Below are 18,604 nucleotides of genomic sequence, written 5' to 3'. Positions count from 1 at the left end.
TCCTAAAATATACAGGCATATTTATATTACTATAAAAACAGGAATATCCATAAGAATTGAAATTTGCCAGTTTTGAAGCCACGTTTTATAAAACACACACAAAAAAAAATTCTACTCATGAGATTACCTTTACAATCCTAAGCTTATGTCGAGGTGTCACTCTGTAGAAAACACAAACCGTTTTCACAGCATGCTCAAGCTCCAAGTCCGTCAGCTGGTCCATCTGACTTCCAGGCATGATATGTGGAGAAGCATAAGCAAGATGTCCAGCATATGGAAGAATCCCGACAATACTAGCTGGAGAAGGGAAAACAAATATTTTGTAAAAAAGTGTTTCTCTCTGTTAAACATATGTTCAAAGATATTATGTTCGGAATGGCTCCCACTCAAAAATCAACCAACACGACTCCTTATCGACACAACTGGAGAAAACATTGAGCTGGAGAGGGGAAAACAAACATTTTGAACAAAAGTGTTTCTCTCTGTTAAACATATGTTCAAAGATATTATGTTCAGAATGGCTCCAACTCAACAATCCACCAACACAACTCCTTATCGACACAACTGGAGAAAACATAGAGCTGGAGAAGGGAAAACAAATATTTTTTTACAAAAGTGTTTCTCTCTGGTAAATATAAGTTCAAAGACATTGTGTTCAGAATGAATCTCACTCAACTCTCCACCAACACAACTCATTATCGATACAATTCACCATCAATCCTCATTAGGTTATGTTTCTAATTGTCTAAAGACTAAATAGTAACCTTATACATGTGAAACTAATTGCTGAGCAACTAATAACGCTTACCACTATCTTTATTACCATCATTTATTTCGTATTTGATTTAAACTAAAAATTTTTGCAAAATCAGTGCTTTCAGATGCCAGCTTCAAATATGGGCATCGAGACTGTAAAAAAACACTAAGCGAAAAACATTTTCAGGGGTATACATCTTGCTCCGATTTATCAATATTTTAATAAAATCTATTGTATCAACTGCTAAGCTTTAGACTTTATACATTCTTCGTTTCGAAATAATAGTAATTAGAAAAATACCCGTGTACATTGGCAAAATAATTCTGAAAATTGCCACTGAATTGCTAATACTTTGTTTTAACATTGGCATAAAGGCACTTTCATATCTTATTGTACATGTTTTTGGAAGCATGGCCATATATATTTTTTCCTCAGGTCTTCAAACGGATGTGGCAGAGCCAGTGGAGATATCCCACTGCCATCGTTTCGTTAAAGTGCAGTTTTCAATGACACTTAAACAAATCAATCAAGCCAAAAAAGTCATCAAAATTCACTGTAGCCACCACTGACTGAGAATTACCATTGAGTATATAACTATGTATTCATTTATGGATTTTAAAAAAAATCTCCATTTATGGAGACTAGTGTACTCCTAGTGAAGGGCGATCTTTGTCTCATGTCGAAATGAAAACAAAAATCATGTTAGACAATGTTAACAAACTACCTGTCCCCCTAATCCAAGTCGGAACTGATGTGCTTAGGAATATTGAAGAACTTAAAAATCTTTAGAGCGTCATCGAGTCAGACGTACGCACGAAGCATTTTTAACAAAAATAAAAACCTTGAGAATACTAGAGGCCTACTCCATGAATTTGAAGCTCCAGATCTTAGCAGTAGCACCCTCATAGTTATGATGTACAGATATGAATCTTCTGCGTTAACTAAACACCTCGGAAAATAATCCAAAGGTTTGAGTATAACTGTCTCAAACGCATCCTTAAAATAGATTGGAACTCTTTTTGTCGCTCCCCCCCCCTAAAAAACCCATCTATCTGTGAACCATAAAATTACAATTAGTTGATGGCACTACTGGAGCCTTGAGAATACTAGAGGCCTACTCCATGAATTTGAAGCTCCAGATCTTAATAGTAGCACCCTCATAGTTATGATGTACAGATATGAATCTTCTGCGTTAACTAAACACCTCGGAAAATAATCCAAAGGTTTGAGTATAACTGTCTCAAACGCATCCATAAAATAGATTGGAACTCTTTTTGTCGCTTCCCCCCGAAAAAACCCATCTATCTGTGAACCATAAAATTACAATTAGTTGATAGCACTACTGGAGTCACATGGTTAGCATGGGCGAAGACCGGCTCCCTTAAGATATGGTTATGGGCTCCTCCTGGAATCAGAATCTGAGACCATTGTGGCTAGGCACCGTCGTCAGCTTTTGGATCAGCCAGCGTGGTAAGACCTAAGTCTAAGTAAGTAAGTCTCGTCTTAGGTAATTATAGCAATGAAGTGTCAGAGGGACACGTATATTCAAGCATATTCTGATTATTTTGTTAATATAACAAACCAAATGTACCACCGAACAGAAATTTACATTTGAAATTTTATGTGGTTTCCAAAAAAAAAGTGATTACACCCCCCTCTTCCTCAACAAATAAAGGAGCCACTAGATCTTGATAAAAATCGCAAAGGCAATTCACAAGGTCAGGAAACTCTGTTTTCAAAAGAATAGATTGCACCACAGCCATTTGGCGTTTTGCGACAATAGTGTCGAGTAACAACATTTGGGCTCAAAATGGTGTCTAACATTCTCATATGCAATTTTACAATTTCAGCAACATGCTGCCGCATGGTGGCACTTTTTGGCCCTAAACAAGTAACTAGAATCGATATAAAAAGAATGTTTATAGGGTACAATTTGGAAGGTCAATTTTGAGATCCTAAAACTGGTTTGAAATAGTATATAGCTATTCCTTCATAGAAGAGGCATAGGGAACGGGGAGCTATACACCCCCCCCCTCTCTCATGGAAAAAGAAAAGAAGAAGAGATTTGTCTGAAGAGCTCCCAGTGAGAATTCAAGGATTTGGGCCTAAAAATAAATTTTTAGACATGACCCCCTCTTCCCCCTGATGATTAGACTGCTGTGAAACAACGCCTTGACCTTCAAATTAATAGCTTTTGGTAGTATGACGGAATCTCTAGTCTCAAAAGTATATAAACTGAAGACAGTGCTATTTTAAAATTGACAATCTCTAGTCTGTATCCTTTTTTCTTGCTCTTCGCTAATTTATCCAAACTGAACACAGCCAGGAGCTGCATCACCAAGACAATTACAACTTACCAATAGCGCACGCAGTTTCCCGCCCATCACCAGTAACCATCATGACCCTGACTCCAGATGCCTGTAACGTGGCGATCGCATCTTTAACCCGTGGTCGTGGGGGATCTTGAATACCAACAAAACCAACAAATTCCAAAGATTGTAAATCTTTTCCTCTTGCAAGACCAATCACTGAAAAAATATAAAATCTTTGCAACACTTAATAATATTCTATTAGTAAAACGGCTTTCAAGCATTAACTACAGAGGGAGTATACAGAGCCAAATGAAAATAGCATATAGACAGCTAACATGAACTTGCCAAAAAACATCAACCAAAACATGTGAGTGCCCATTAAACTTAAAGAGAAGTTCAGACATAAATGCAATTTTAAATACTAGGCAAACATTGGAACTAATTTTTCGAGGGGGGGGGATAAACCAGAAACTCGAGGGATATAAGCGTTAGGGAGGGCATGTGGTCCTTATGAATTACTTACACTTTTGAATGAAAATGAAGACAGACAAAAATTAAAGTAACAAAAGGTTGAATAGCACAACAGCAACGAGAGTAATTTTCAGTCAATGAATTTCCCTCGCTATTGCTTGTCATTTTTCTTTCTTTGTTTTCTTCTCTTCTTCGTTTTCATTCATCATGCATAGACAGAGTGGTCTTGGAGCCTATTTACTACAGACTTATACTTTAAATAAAGGCTGGCAAGAGGCTTTTGCCACACCTGGTTGGCTTTATAGAGAATGGCATAAATTTAGGCACTAATTACGCTTTAACCCCTTAGAAGCCGCTCTTTAAAACCATTTGTCCTCATACGCAAAGGCAGTGCAGACATGGTTTGAGCTTATCCTAGGAATGAGTTACAATACTTTAAAAAATAGCACGTTTTGAGGCCCAAATATATAAAATTTTGTTATTCTGAGCATTTATTAGAATTTATATACGGTAGGTATAGGAGGTTTTTAGGTGGCTTTTACCGGCCAATAATCATGATAGAAGTAACATATGTATAGAGGGAATAGAGGGAGATAATCTCCCTAGATGATATGTTTAGGAGGTTTCCCACCGGAAGAACGTTCTATCCCCTCCCCCCTCATATTGTAAAACTTTGTCATTAATAACAGAAGCATATGTGATTATTAGTTAATATATGCTCTTATACTACTAAACAATTCTGCAATTATATTTCTTATGATGTTTGACAATAGGAGTATTCAAAAAGTGCCAATTAGCTATAGAATAAATATATTTAAAATTTTCATGACTTTTTCCTTGACAGTCCCGTATATATATAAATGAAGCGTAAACAAAGCAAGCGTATTCCTCAAACAATAACAGAAAATGTTCTTTTATTGGGGGGGGGGGGGGGTACACCTACAAAAGAAACAGACTGACGACATTGCTTCAAAATACTTCCAAAGGATTAAATATATAAATATTTTACTGTGTTAACCCACTATTCCGACATCGGAATGCCCCTAGGCTATAGACTAGTTTTAATCATTCTTATAATACATGTATTAATGTATTTCAAAAAATTAGAAAAATCTATCCTTTCAATGGAACAAAAAAAAATCTCTACAAATGCATTACAAACTTATGCAAACAATCACATTTCTGTGGCTGAAAAATTGGGCCAAAGAAAGAATACTTGGTAGAAAAGGATCAGATTTGAAAACAGAATTTCGGACTCTGTTTCTACTATGTTTGAATGACTATACAGAGCAAACCCACCTGAAGCTGTGAGCAAAACCCGAACAATAATGAAAGAAAAAAAGATTAATTGTTCAACATCTTAATTCAGACAGACAATTAAAAAGAAGAATGGATACAGACTATATAAAAAATCAATTCGTGAACAAGCGCGTTTTTGTTCCTGAACGTTATTCTTTGTTTCAGATCAAGCACAAGACCCATTCGGTTTCGAAGACAAACATGCTTATTATAACATGTTCATATAAATCTTGCACTTAGAAGGGGAGGGAGTTAATAAAAATCGGAAAGTAAAGTGCATTTTTTAGGCCAGCGTTTTTCCATTGTCTCGGGAAAGGGGACCTCCAAAATAATTTCCAAAATAATCTCCAAAATAATCTTAGGGAAGAGGATTGCCTCCACCTCTGTGTGCAAGTATGTCTATTATTACATTTTAGTCACTGTTTTGTAAATAAAACAAAAATGGCAAAAAGTATATTTAAATTAATCTACAATCCTGTTGGCAAATAAACAGAAGCAAGAAAAAGAAATAAGTTTTTTGTAGCCTAAATTATCTAATACATTGATATCCAAGCAATTAGGTCCAAAATAGAGCGGTCTTATGCGGCTATTAGGCTAGGCTCTTAGATATTTTTCTTCAATAAAAATATCAGCAATGGCTTGAATTAGTTTAAATTTCAAAGAACCTAAGTTAATTTTTAAAGAAGCTAAGGCTCCATACATTCATCTTCTAAAAAAGCCAGGTTGGAAACAACTAAGCGCAGGAGATATACGTTGTGACTCCGTTTTGCAGAAAACGCAATAGCAAACTCTCGCACGGAAAACATTTTTACAAAAAACGCACTCCCCACCCAGATACCACCCGCCAAATTCCGACCGCTTCTGAACCAGTTCTTATCTTTTCTCTCATTCGTTGCTTTACCTCCAGATATAAAAAAAAATCTTTGTCCCCTTCATAACAGGAAAAAATAAAGAAAATATCCCGCTAGTCTTTCTCTTTTATTATTTGGTACTGGCGTTGCCCTAGTTTTTGTATTCGTTCCCTTGTTTTGTTCCCCCTTTTTTTATATGTACCTTTTTAAAAACTTTTTTTTTTATAAATGTTTATATTAATCAAAGTTAGTTTTCCTAGTTTCTAATTTTTTTAACTTGCTCTGACACTTTGCACCTTAATTACTTTGACTAAGAAATTATTTTTCATTCTTATATTATTTTTTGGAATTGTTTGCCAGCTTTTTAGTTTTTTTTCTATTTTTTTTTTGTTTGTATTGCTTTTATGACTCCGAAATTCAAATTCAGTCCTTCGGGGCTTGTGATGAAAATTTTTCAAAATAAATATCTCATCTTATAAATATCAATTTACCTCTTAATCCTTTCCTCGATAGCTTCTGCGCTGCCTGATTCAACTCAATCTCCACTTCTGGAGTCAAAGGCGCTAAGTCCGCTTTACCATGTTGCTTGTAGGATACAGCATGTGTTATCACCTTCTCTGGTGCTCCTTTCACAAAAAATATATCATCCTCTTCAGAAGATGAACTAGCTGGTTTCGCCTTGACTGCCATAATCTTCTGCTCCGAGCTAAATGGGTACTCATGAAGTCTCAAATACTGTTGCCGAACACCATGCATTTCAAATTTGAGTGCTGCAGCAAGTAAAGCACCCTCTGTCGGCTGGCCACGGAGGTTTTCATCAGTAATACTAGCATTATTGCAAACGCATCCTACTTCAAGCAATGAATATATGCTTTCTTTGGCCAATTTCATGTTGTCACAGCGGTCAATGATGACGTCTCCACGTGGGTTGTATCCACTTCCAGTCACTTCTGCACTAAATCCATTGGCACTGATAATAGTGGTCACTGTCATCTCGTTCTGAGTTATGGTTCCTGTTTTGTCAGAGCATATGACGTTTACACAGCCTAAAAATAATACAGTGAAAATAGGTTTTAAAAATCAAGAAGAAGTAGGACACTTTTACAATACTCTTAATAACATCAAAAAAAAAAAAAAAAAAAATGCATTTCATGCTTATGGTAGCATAATGGCGACTTATTCAACAAATATAAATTCATCCTTGAATACCTTCCATAGTCAAGTGGGGATGGAACTAAAGCTAGGAGTTCAAGTGACTGTGAGAATTCCTTTGAATTTTTGATAAAACAATTGTAAAAATATAGGAATAACTACTTTAAGATGCGTATTCGTCCTATTTTGGCGATTTATTTTTTTTTCGACAATTTCATAGAACCTCAAGTGAAAACCATATAAAATTAAGTTAAACGATCTTACCAATTGGATGGTCATTCTTACTGATTGTTTCATACGAATATCTATGTTCCCGTAAAAATTCTTAAAATTCCCGAAAAGATTTTTTATTTAGGCAACACTGAAGCAGATTCGTTGCAAAATAGGCAACATACTGTAAAATCAAGGCAATGTCAACTGTCGACATTCCGAAATGCCAATACCCCACACAAGATCAAGCTTAGAAGTTTTTGGCACGATCACCACCTAAGTTCTAGTCCGTACATTCGATATAAAATTTTAGTAGCTGTTAAATGGCTCTAGCACCCTTTACCGTAAAGTGGTCATACTTGTCATGGAGAGATCCTTGCACAATTATTTTCTGGTGTCACAGCATCGATTTTAAGGGATTTTCCTTAAATTACTAAATTTCAGAAGTCCATATTTCAAAGTTTCTTTCCTGGAGTTCATCTACTAGAATGCTACATCTTTCTATGCAATTACGTAAGGAGCGCATGCAAGAATTTGTTTGGGGCGGGGGGTCGTTAGCAACTTTAAAAAACAAGCAAAAACAGAAAAATTACATGGGAAATTCAGAAAATCAGAGGACAAATATAAATATGTTTTAATCTTGGGGGAGGAGCTTGAGACGAAGACCTGTCTAATTTCTCTTAAGTTGTTTTTTTTACCACAGGGACAAGGTGCAACCCCTTAGTCACCTAAAACATATTGGGCCAGACTGTGGTTCACAGTTCAGTTTTATAGCCATAGGAACAGCTAAAGTACAGAGACCTGTCTTTTTCTATAACTTATTTTGCCCGACACACAGACAAAATAGCCCAAAATAAGAAAAACACAAAATTAGCAGTATTCAACGGCTGCTTTGTAAGCCCAGTTTCGTTATAATGTTCAACAGTTAAAATTGTTTGCAATTTCATGATACTTATAATAGTGCAGAGAAAACTATCCTTTACTCATGAACAAGCAAATACACAATATGTAGAAACGTGCGCAAACAATATGCGTGAATAGGTCAGGTGCGAATACAAGATTTTTTCTGGGGGGGGGGAAATAATGAAATAATAACAATAATGAACAAGGTCCTCCCTTAAATTCGAAAAGAATTAAGATTCCAGAGGGCCTGAACTGTAAGGGGGCTTGGGCCACGTGACTGCAAAATTATAAAGTTTGTAAGAATTTTCAGGTCGAAGAGCTCTTAGAGTGTGTGCAATATAATGTTCACTATAGATGATTGGACCCACTCTCTAATCATTGGAAAAATACACAGAGGATATCTTCCAGGGATAAAATATATATTCCAAGGCTCCCAAAAAAGGTACAAGACATTATTTGCTGTTCGATAGAATGTTCTTACACAGAAAAAAAGCTTTATGGGATCTGTAGTTGTTTATTTCTGAAACCGGCCGAAACTTCCTTGGGCCAAAATATTCAAAAAAAAAATTTCATTTTAGCATAAGGATCAGTTTCATGGAAGGAGGATCTTTGGAAAACAAAACATACTCGTATCTCTCATGTATTAGGTACAGAGGTGTATCTACGGAGGCCTAGGGAAATGGATCTCTCTCTTCCTCCCTAAGAGAAGTCGCACTTTACAAAAACGTCTTAAAAAGGTAGAAGAAATCCTAAATTCACCATATAATTTTACGTTGAAATACCTGATTTTGAGGTTCAACATTAAAAAAAAAAAGAGAAAAAATGGCTTTAAATACGTATTTTTCCAATTATTGCAACTTTTCCAAACTTATCTAAGAAGGCCTAGGGGAAAGGGGCTCCCTCTCCCTCCCGAAGAGAGTTCCCGTATTAGGAAAATGTTCTAAAATAATTGGAAAAATGTTCCAAAAATTCGCAAAATAAATTTACGAATTATGATATTTGATTTTGATGTTTAAAATCCAAATTCTAGAAAATGCATAGTAGCTTTACTTGCGCATTTGTCCGATTATTGCAAATACGTACAAATGTAAATAAAAACCCAAATAAAAGTACAATATATCCCTCCCGCCCGGAGTCTTTTTTTCCTTTTTTTGGTATTACCCCTCTGGGTAGAATTTCCAGGTACGCCCCTGTGCAGGCATATAATACACTGACGACGTTGTTCTATGCAACTCGTAAGAACATAGAAAGTTAGATACGTATGTTTCACAAGTCTCACCAAGTGTTTCAACAGTGGGAAGTCTCTTGACTATAGCATTATTTTTCGCCATTCGCATAACACCTAAAGCTAATGTAACTGTAACAACAATGGGCAGACCTTCAGGAATGGCAGCAACAGCCAAGGATACGCTTATATTAAACATCTCCATTAAGGGACGACCTGAAACAGAAAAAAAAAGGTTCACGACTGTTAATTTAGAAGGTAATCGTTAAGTTGTGACAACAATGACCGAAGGGACCGACGCTTTGTTACGAAGCATTTTTGAGAATGAACCTTTGTAACAACAAAGGTTCACGACTGTTAATTTAGAAGGTAATTGTTAAGTTGTTACAACAATGAAAACAAAAGACTTCATCAATACTAGATTATATAACATTTGATTACGCAGTATTATATTTTATGGATTATATAAGATTAAATTAAGCTGAATTAAAATTAAGCAAGAACAAAAAAAAGAAGATTAAGTATCAGATGACAAAAATAAAAAATAAATGCACAAAGAGTCAAGAAATTTCAATAGTGAGAAAAAAATCCTAAAAGTGGAAAGGACTGCTTCCTTAAGCAAATTTTAGGATCGTGTGGTGCTAAGGCATGACAAACAAATAACAAAAATCCTAGAGAAGAAAATGAAATTTCAAATAATTTTTTTTTTGATTTTTGAACACAATTCGTCTCTTTGTTTGAATCTGCTCCTTTGCTGACAATACGAGGATTGCACACATAAAAACCGCAAAAATAGCCCAAAGCCACACAAAGCCAAAAAGTCACCAAAAACAACAGAACTTTAAAAAAAAAAACGACAGAATAACCACAGAGTAGTCAAGCGCTTAATAAGCCATTCTCAATATGCCCAAGTACCAAATACAATACTTTAGTAGTAATTTTAAATAATTTATCAGTGAGGTAAAAATTTCCTACATGGAAATTATGTCGATTGGCTCCTCAACTCCATTTTATAGTCAATAAAGCACATATAAAAAAGAACTGGGGCTTTTGGTAATTACCATTTTAATGAATTCATATCTCCCAACCCCTTAAGATATTTCTTATTTGCTGATAGATTTACTCGTTGCATACAGGCCGACTTGGCTTTACTGTAAAGGATTAAGCTGACTTGAATCTCTTGCGATGAATAAGAATTGAAAATATTTCCATTAATATAAAATTTGTTGTGTTGAAACCTACAGGAACTACAGAGCCTATAGAATAGATTTTAATTTTATATTTAAAATTACAAGAAAAGAAAATTAATATTTCAAAAGAATTTCAAATTATTCTTTTTTCTTTATTTTTACAAAAGCTCAACCCTTAGTGGAAATATGAAAAAATCAATTTTATTGAACTTTACAAATTACTTAAAGTTCACTCTAAGCAGCTTCAGGAGTAGCCAAAGCAGTCCAAAATACACATGCAAGAAAAAAAAAACTCCAATGAGGACTAACTGAAAAAGAGTTAAGAGGCTCACTTCTTATCAGTTTGCTTTACGATTACCCTTGTAAGGGAAAGCCCTTGTTTTAGCCCTATAGCCCTATGTTATAGCCCTTGTCTGAGAATTCTCAGGTTTACAAGGCTCTTCAAAATAAATCATTGCATTAAATTAAAATCAACAACTGCGAGTTTGGAGCATATTATAATCACGCTACCCACCAAAATTTCGAACGAAGTGTAGGTTTTTAAAGCTTCAGTGCGAATTTTCTTTTATGTATTTCATTATTTGAAGTAACACCATTTCTAAAATAAAAAAACAAAACAAAGATTATTTTTGAATAATACAACAAAAAGTTAGAAATATATGCAGTTATTATGATTTTCAAAGGGGGGGGGGGGGTCCCGGCTTCTGCAGCCAAGCTAGATAACGAAATTACAATAAAAAGTAATAATACCATAATAACAAAAGATGGCAAATAATTTCAAAATATAATTTTCTGCCATTTTTTTTTTTACCTAAGCATGTCTGAGATTTTTTTTAAGGTTTCTGTAGTTCACCTCTTCTAGAAACTTTAATTTTGTCATATTTCTTCTTTTCATTGTAAAGATTTCTTCTTCAATACCTCAGGAAACTTCACAAACAAAGGCACAATTATAATCATAATGATCAGTGGCGTAATTTCGTCAAAATCCTGGGGGGGGGGGGGGAACCTAAGTTGGAAGCAATTTTTCCAAATCAAGGGAAAACGACAGTGGAAACTGAAAATTGAGCCATATAGCACCATAAAGGTAAAGATATATTAAAGAAAACTGACTCATGTCTGTGGATGCTTGAATTATGCCGGCTTATCTTAGTTTTGACTAGATTTTTGAAGAATTAAATTTCAGTTGGGGGAGGGGTGGCAAACTGGGGTATGGAGGGGTAAACCAAGGTTTGGGAGGGGTAGCTGCCCCCCTGGCCCATAGTAAATTACGCCCTGATAATAATATCGTCTCAGCTACCACTTATGAACTTACAAATTCTGGGAAGCCATAAAACAAGAAAGGATATGTTCAAGTTTCTAATCACGATTCGTGACACCTACAATGAGTCAATAATTTATTAATAGATAAAGTAATTATCTTGGTCTGTGGATTTCAAAAGGCTCTATCTTATTTTATGCTAGCCAGCAATCACTCTTTGGGAATTACCTAAGCTTCAAGGTTGTAGTACTACAAATTGGTCCTCACCTTTATAAATTGAATTGATAATCACCTGTTTTCGTGCATTAAAACTAATCGTCAGGTGAAGCTTTTTGATAGATATTTTTAACAAAAGTGATTGATATTAGGACAACTGCTCTCGCTACCGTAGCTTTGGGAGGACTCAGATGGAGAATAATAATAACCTCGATTATTTTTTATTTCATCAATTTTTATTTTATTTTCTTCCTATATTATTTTATGGTATTTTTTAAGATGAGAAGGCTCCCTGTTTTTTTTAGGCTACACATTATTTTGATCTTTGAACGAGGCCACTGTGGATATGCAACACATTTTGTAGAGTTGCAGTTTATTTATTTATTTTGTGTATATTATAATAAAGGATTTGCTCATCTAAGGGCAATGAGAGGTACGACAGAAAATAACTGACAACACATTTTTAAAATGAAAACATAATTTGTTTGGTGTCAAGGTAACAATTCGCAATCTAAGACCAAATATCTTATCTACACACTAATTCTTTACCTTCTATCCATCCAAGAACCATAATCAATGCTATAATGCATAACGAATAGAATGAAAGTTGTTTTCCTAATGCATCCATATTTTTTTGCAGTGGTGTTTTGGGCGCTTCCTCAGACTGCATCAGACGAAAAACTTCCCCAAATTGAGATCTTTCACCGGTGCAGACAACTATGCCCTGTAATAAAGTGTAGCAAATATAAAACAACAATTAAAGTTAATAGTAGGTAATACGTCAGGTTTTTTTACGGAGGTAATTTCGAAAACCATTGCTGATGACGTATTTCTGCTGATGACGGTCACTGTAAATGTGACCGAAATATCCAGTATTTTTTTGTGAATTATCACTGTTTAAATAAAGAATTTATCCCTATTCGAACTTTCATTTATCGTCAGGGGTTTTTACATTACCTAAGATTATGCTATAAAACGAAATGATTTCAACATTTTGACTTCATTATCTAAGTTGCAGGTTTGCACCACTACCCCAAGTAATCCGACATTGTCATAATTCAAAGGCTAGCTATCAAGTTTTCAGTTCTTCATCCTTTGATTGAATAGAAACGTTTGATTTTTGACCTTTTTGACCAGAGGCTCTTTTGACTTTTTTGACCAAAGGATTTTTGATCAAAGGCTAGCTATCAAGCTTTCAGTTCTTCATATCTTGACTGAATAGAAATGATTGATTTTTGACCTTTGACCTTTTTGACCAAAGCCTATTTTGACCTTTATAACCAAAGTATTTTTGACCAAAGGCTGGCTATCAAGTTTTCAGTTCTTCATATTTTGATTGAATAGAAATCTTTGATTTTTAACCTTTGACTTTTTTGACCAAAGGATTTTTGATCAAAGGCTAGCTATCAAGTTTTCAATTCTTCATATCCTGACTGAATAGAAACGTTTGACTTTTTGACCTTTGACCTTTTTGACGAAAGCCTATTTTGACCTTTTGACCAAGGGCTGGCTATCAAGTTTTCAGTTCTTCATATTTTAATTGAATAGAAATGTTTGATTTTTGACCTTTGACCAAAGGCTATTTTGACCTTTTTGACCAAAGGCTAGCTATCAAGTTTTCAGTTCTTCATCCTTTAATTGAATAGAAATGTTTGATTTTTGACCTTTGACCAAAGGCTATTTTGACCTTTTTGACCAAAGGCTAGCTATCAAGTTTTCAGTTATTCATCCTTTAATTGAATAGAAATGTTTGATTTTTGACCTTTGACCAAAGGCTATTTTGACCTTTTTGACCAAAGGCTTGCTATCAAGTTTTCAGTTCTTCATCCTTTAATTGAATAGAAATGTTTGATTTTTGACCTTTGACCAAAGGCTATTTTGACCTTTTTGACCAAAGGCTAGCTATCAAGTTTTCAGTTCTTCATCCTTTAATTGAATAGAAATGTTTGATTTTTGACCTTTGACCAAAGGCTATCTATCAAGTTTTCAGTTCTTCATACTTTGATTGAATAGAAATTTTTTTTCTCTGACCTTTCAGATGTCTGACTAGTAAGGAAAAATGTCACTAGAAAATTTTTCCTGACTAAAATCTTTTTTACTGGAACTACAATGCAACTGAGCTGACATGACTCAAGTAACCTATTACAACCTAAGCCTAACCAAGTTTGGACCAGCTTCTTCCCCTTAGCAGCTACGTTTATTATTATCAACTTGTACAGGGAGTGGAAATTTAACATGATCATTCTTTATTGGATAAGTGTTTAAAGGAGTAATTTTTACCGAGAAATTTTCTGGCAAGAATAGCACGGCTCCTTTTAGTCAAACGTAGGAGCCAGAAACGTAGGAGCCAGAAACGTAGGAGCCAGGAGCCAGAATCCAGACAGCGACGTTGTTTAGTCGTATGTTCTTGAAATTACTCAATACATTCTATCAGATCTCAAGGGCTGTGCAGACGTAGCGTTCTTCAAGCTAAAAACAGCCGTGTTTATTCAATACGGCCCTATTGTATGCCAGCTTTCGAAGAAGGATTTATTTTTGTATTGACGCTCTGTTTTTTACGCCAACTTATTCAAGACTGAGATATTTTCTCAGTGGGATTGAACATTTCCTATACAGAATTTGTGTAGTAACTCACTACAAAGATTTAAGCTCATATAATCTCGCTTTATATGCAACGTGATGTGTTGATAAAACGAAATCTCTTCGTTGAGCGTCCAAGTGTTAAAAATTGAATATTCGCCAAGAATACGCTACCTTTTCAGTGAAAAAAAGAAAATAAAAAAATAAAAATAAAATGCGGCTTATGATTCTCATTTTATTCCATCTGTATGGACTATATTTACGAATTTCGTCCTAAGGAACAGGTGAAAGGCTATGAGAGAGAATAGAATCAAATGAGAAGGTAAAACTCTCCAAACTTAGATTATGCTGATGATTCGAGTGTCTTGGATAACAGTGTTGGCAAAATGAATTACTTTTTCTAGTTTTCAAAAGTTAAGGGTACAAGAATAGGTTTGAAAGTCAGTGTTAAGAAGACTTGGTGACACTGACTGGGAGTATAGTTCTGGAGCGTGGACGCTTTAGAAGACGGAAGAGGATTTGCTAGATGTTTTCCAGAGAAGTTGCCAACGGATTGTTTTGGGTATCTGTCTGACTGACCGCATCTCTAACAGTAAGCTTTACAAAAAATGTGATTCAATCCCACTTTCTAGGGCTATAATGAGAGAAAGGTTGAGATGACTAGGATACGCTCTATGGATGAAGGATGACAGATTGCGAAAGATCTTCCTCGTCGGTCAACCCTCCAGGGCCAAACAAAAGGCAGGGGTCCTCCCAGAGTGGGATGGGAAGATGTCATAAACAAAGACTTCGTAAGGAAGATGTCGCAAGGAAGGATTTAAGGAAATCGGAACTTCTTGGGAGGGTGTAAGGATGGAGGCTTTAAAAAGATTGGGATGGAGGAGGAACGTGCGTAACAGTGTTTGCCTCAGGCGGCTTGGTGCTGCAGTGAGTTTTCAATAGTAGTAGTACTGGTATATATATATATAATATGTATATATATATATATATATATATATATATATATATATATATATATATATATATATATATATATATATATATATATATATATATATATATATATATATATATATATATCTTTTTTTTTACAGAGACTTCTAGACGTAAAGCCAAAATATTTCGGCTTTTACCAGACTACATAAGTTTTTAAATAATTCTTGCTGTTTTAAATTAAAAGTCTTGCCCACAACTATATATCTTCATTCCATTTCTATTACAGAAAGAAAGGTATTGTGGTCTAAAACATCAATTAAGCTTCAACAACTTATGAATTATTAGGGAGAAAACATTTTTTTTCACACTTAGTTTTCTTATCTTGGTTTCCTTCATGTTGCTTTCAAGAACTACACTCTAGGAATTACAAAGTTTGGCCACAACACTTTCCCTCAAATTAAACATTCATCGTAGAATAAAATTCCACCACTATTTCCTCAAATTGACAATCACCTTCATTTTCCAAATAGTTTAAAAAAATTTTCTCAAGAGCCGCCTATCAAAGAGCAGAAAAGAGATGGCTGCCCTACACTTTTGTGTTAAAAAACATGCTATAGAACACCTTCCCGTAACTAAATTGCATCATTTTGATACTCGTGGTTTACATACCAATACATGTTATGTTCAAATACTGATTTACCTGTGGCCTTTCGAGCCAGTAAAAAGAAGACAATCGTTGACTGGTACTTTTGTGTGAAATCTTCAGCTAAAAAAAATAAGGACGAAAAGTTTTTAAACACAATATTTGTTTGCAGGTAAAGTTTCTATCTCCCTGTGTTTTATCAAAAATATATACACAGCAGCCCATACACAGTGACATGTAGTACAACAATGCCCAGTGACACCCATTGGTAGGCAGATACATAAAATACAACATAACCCAGTGGTCCATAGACAAAATATTACCTTTCCAGAGCCACATCGCACCAACGTTCCCATAAAAGCTAAGTTTGCCTTAGTGACAGAATTAACATCGTTTCTACCAGGAATTTCAGTGCTAACTGCATCGGATATCTTTTTAGAGGGCTCGGTTTCACCAGTTAAACTTGATTCATCTACTGCTAATTCGATTGTCTGAAAATCAAAGAATTTAATAGTAAACCAGAATTTGATTCAACGGAGACCTTAATTTCTTTCGAAGTGCAGGTTAAGCTAATTTAGGCAATCATATTAGACGTCAATCCCCTAACTGCTTCTCGTGGCGCCGTAGTGCCTAACTGCTTCTACCTGAGTCAAATAAAAAGTGTTACTCCTTTGGTGGCTTCAGAAGAATCGTAAAACACTCTTTATCCCTGGATAATTTATCTTTTTTATTATTTATATATTTACGTATTCTTCTTTTCTAATTTATATATTTATAACTTTTTAATATTGATCCAGCACAGTTGATATTTCAGGGCCATGACAATTTGACGAGTAGCTATGGGTGGGCGATTGCTAGTTCTTTTCCTTTTTAGTGTCTATGTTTTTTGTTGTTGTTTCACTTTTTCGTGTTTTTTCTTACTTTTTAGTTTCAGAACCTTGAAGGGATAGGGGGGGGGGGGGAGGCGTAGGATGATAAATTTGATTTTATTGTTAAATTTTTCAGTATCGCAAAGTAATAAAATAACTCACTAGTTAAGCAGATTACGCACAAAATTCCCCTGAAAGCCAGAGATCCAACTTTGTATAATTACGTATAAGTTTATCATAAGCACCACCGTCGACAAGTCCGGCGGAGGCATGAAACTCCCCTGGAATACAATACAACATTTGAAAAATAAACTAACAAAAGAATATGATAATTAATCCTATGTAAATCCAAGCAAAAACAGAACTCCTAGTAGCACTAACTCCCCCCCCCTCCCACCTAATATTTCCTGGCGGTACTCTTATAGTATTTATATATTACTATTATTCTCCATGACCACACTGCCTTTTCTATGACGAAAACAATAACTATTTCAAATAGGGATATGTCCTTTTATTAGACAGTGAAAAGAAAATATATATATATATATATATAAAAAAAAATAAAACAAAGACTCTATAAGAGTCTATATAGAGACTAAAACAAAGACTCTATATAGAGTCTTTGTTTTATATTTTCTTTTCACTGTCTAATAAAACGACCTATCCCTATTTGGAATTCTTATTGTTTTAGTATTTATATATTGTATTTCCTACTCTTAAATACAAGAAAATCAAAATTCCTCAAGAGACAAATGTACCTTAACAGAGAATAGGGATTATTTATTGGTTATGATATCAACAGCAACTCAACTACTATTTTAGTATAGATCAAAGGTCTCAAAGTTCAGACCCTACAGATTTTAAGATCCATATCACAGAACAAGCAGCCAGAAACTTAACTTAGATCAGCATAATTATAGATTTCGGTGTTTTAGAGCTTATTCTGACTCCTTTGTTAAATAATTGTTGTCCCATTACTGTTACATCCAAAATAAGGCTGTATTTGGGAACATATCTATATCGGGGATTGGAGGGGGAAGGTTTCAAATTTAGCCTGATATACAGCGACAACAGTCTTTATCCTGTCCTGCAGTCAAAAACTGGAATAGTCTCTCAAATGCAACAGCCTCAGCACCCAATGAAGAAGCTTTCAAAAAGTTACTAGATGTCGCATGGAATGGTGATCCAGAAGGTTTCCTAATTCGCTCCGAAGTGCAAGTTAAGTAATTAAGGTAATAACAATGTCGAATGTCATTTCTAAAGTATCTGGCTAAAACCAATTCCATTTCCTCCTTTTTTGAAAGTTTTGTATTTATCTTATTTCATCACCTAACTCTCGAATAAATAAGCACCCTTTTACCCTTGTACCTAGCTATGCGATAAGACTTTCCTTTTGGACGAAATACAAATACATTGTTTAATTACTACAATGTAGAAAATTGACGAGTTGCTTATTTCCTAAATAAATTCAAATTAATGTTTCACCGGATTTAGCTTCACAAAAGAAAGCTTTGCCTGTATATCCTTAACCCAAAGCGCCTCGATATCTTTAACCCAAAGCAAATTTACATGTTGGAAAATAAATTCGATGTGAAGAAAATATCGAATGCATGCTTGATTGACCGTTTGCTTATGAACAAACTGTGGGGAGAATAACTAAACAAAACAACAACAAAAATTGACAAGAAGGTAAAAAAATATTCATTTGATTATTAACCAGCATTACCATTTT

The 18,604-nt window shown here is 34.8% G+C and overlaps 1 protein-coding gene across 1 annotated transcript in view; it reads right to left on the bottom strand.

The window, feature by feature from the left end:
* The window catches only part of SPoCk (secretory pathway calcium atpase), an 80,665-nt gene that overhangs the window by 20,988 nt on the left and 41,073 nt on the right, over positions 1-18,604 (bottom strand). The window contains exons 7-12 of the mRNA XM_089098331.1: positions 16,327-16,494; positions 12,394-12,568; positions 9,235-9,396; positions 6,182-6,736; positions 3,115-3,285; positions 128-297 (exon numbers count right to left, since the gene is read on the bottom strand). Coding sequence (XP_088954457.1) covers positions 128-297; positions 3,115-3,285; positions 6,182-6,736; positions 9,235-9,396; positions 12,394-12,568; positions 16,327-16,494 — 1,401 coding nt within the window. The remainder of the gene's footprint in view (positions 1-127; positions 298-3,114; positions 3,286-6,181; positions 6,737-9,234; positions 9,397-12,393; positions 12,569-16,326; positions 16,495-18,604) is intronic.

This window comes from Artemia sp. Qi Xiang Cuo, chromosome 12 (assembly GCF_049724085.1).
Source record: "Artemia sp. Qi Xiang Cuo chromosome 12, ASM4972408v1, whole genome shotgun sequence".
NCBI lineage: Eukaryota > Metazoa > Arthropoda > Branchiopoda > Anostraca > Artemiidae > Artemia > Artemia sp. Qi Xiang Cuo.
Note: the sequence above shows the minus strand (reverse complement) of the source record. Positions and strands in the feature narration are given on the sequence as shown.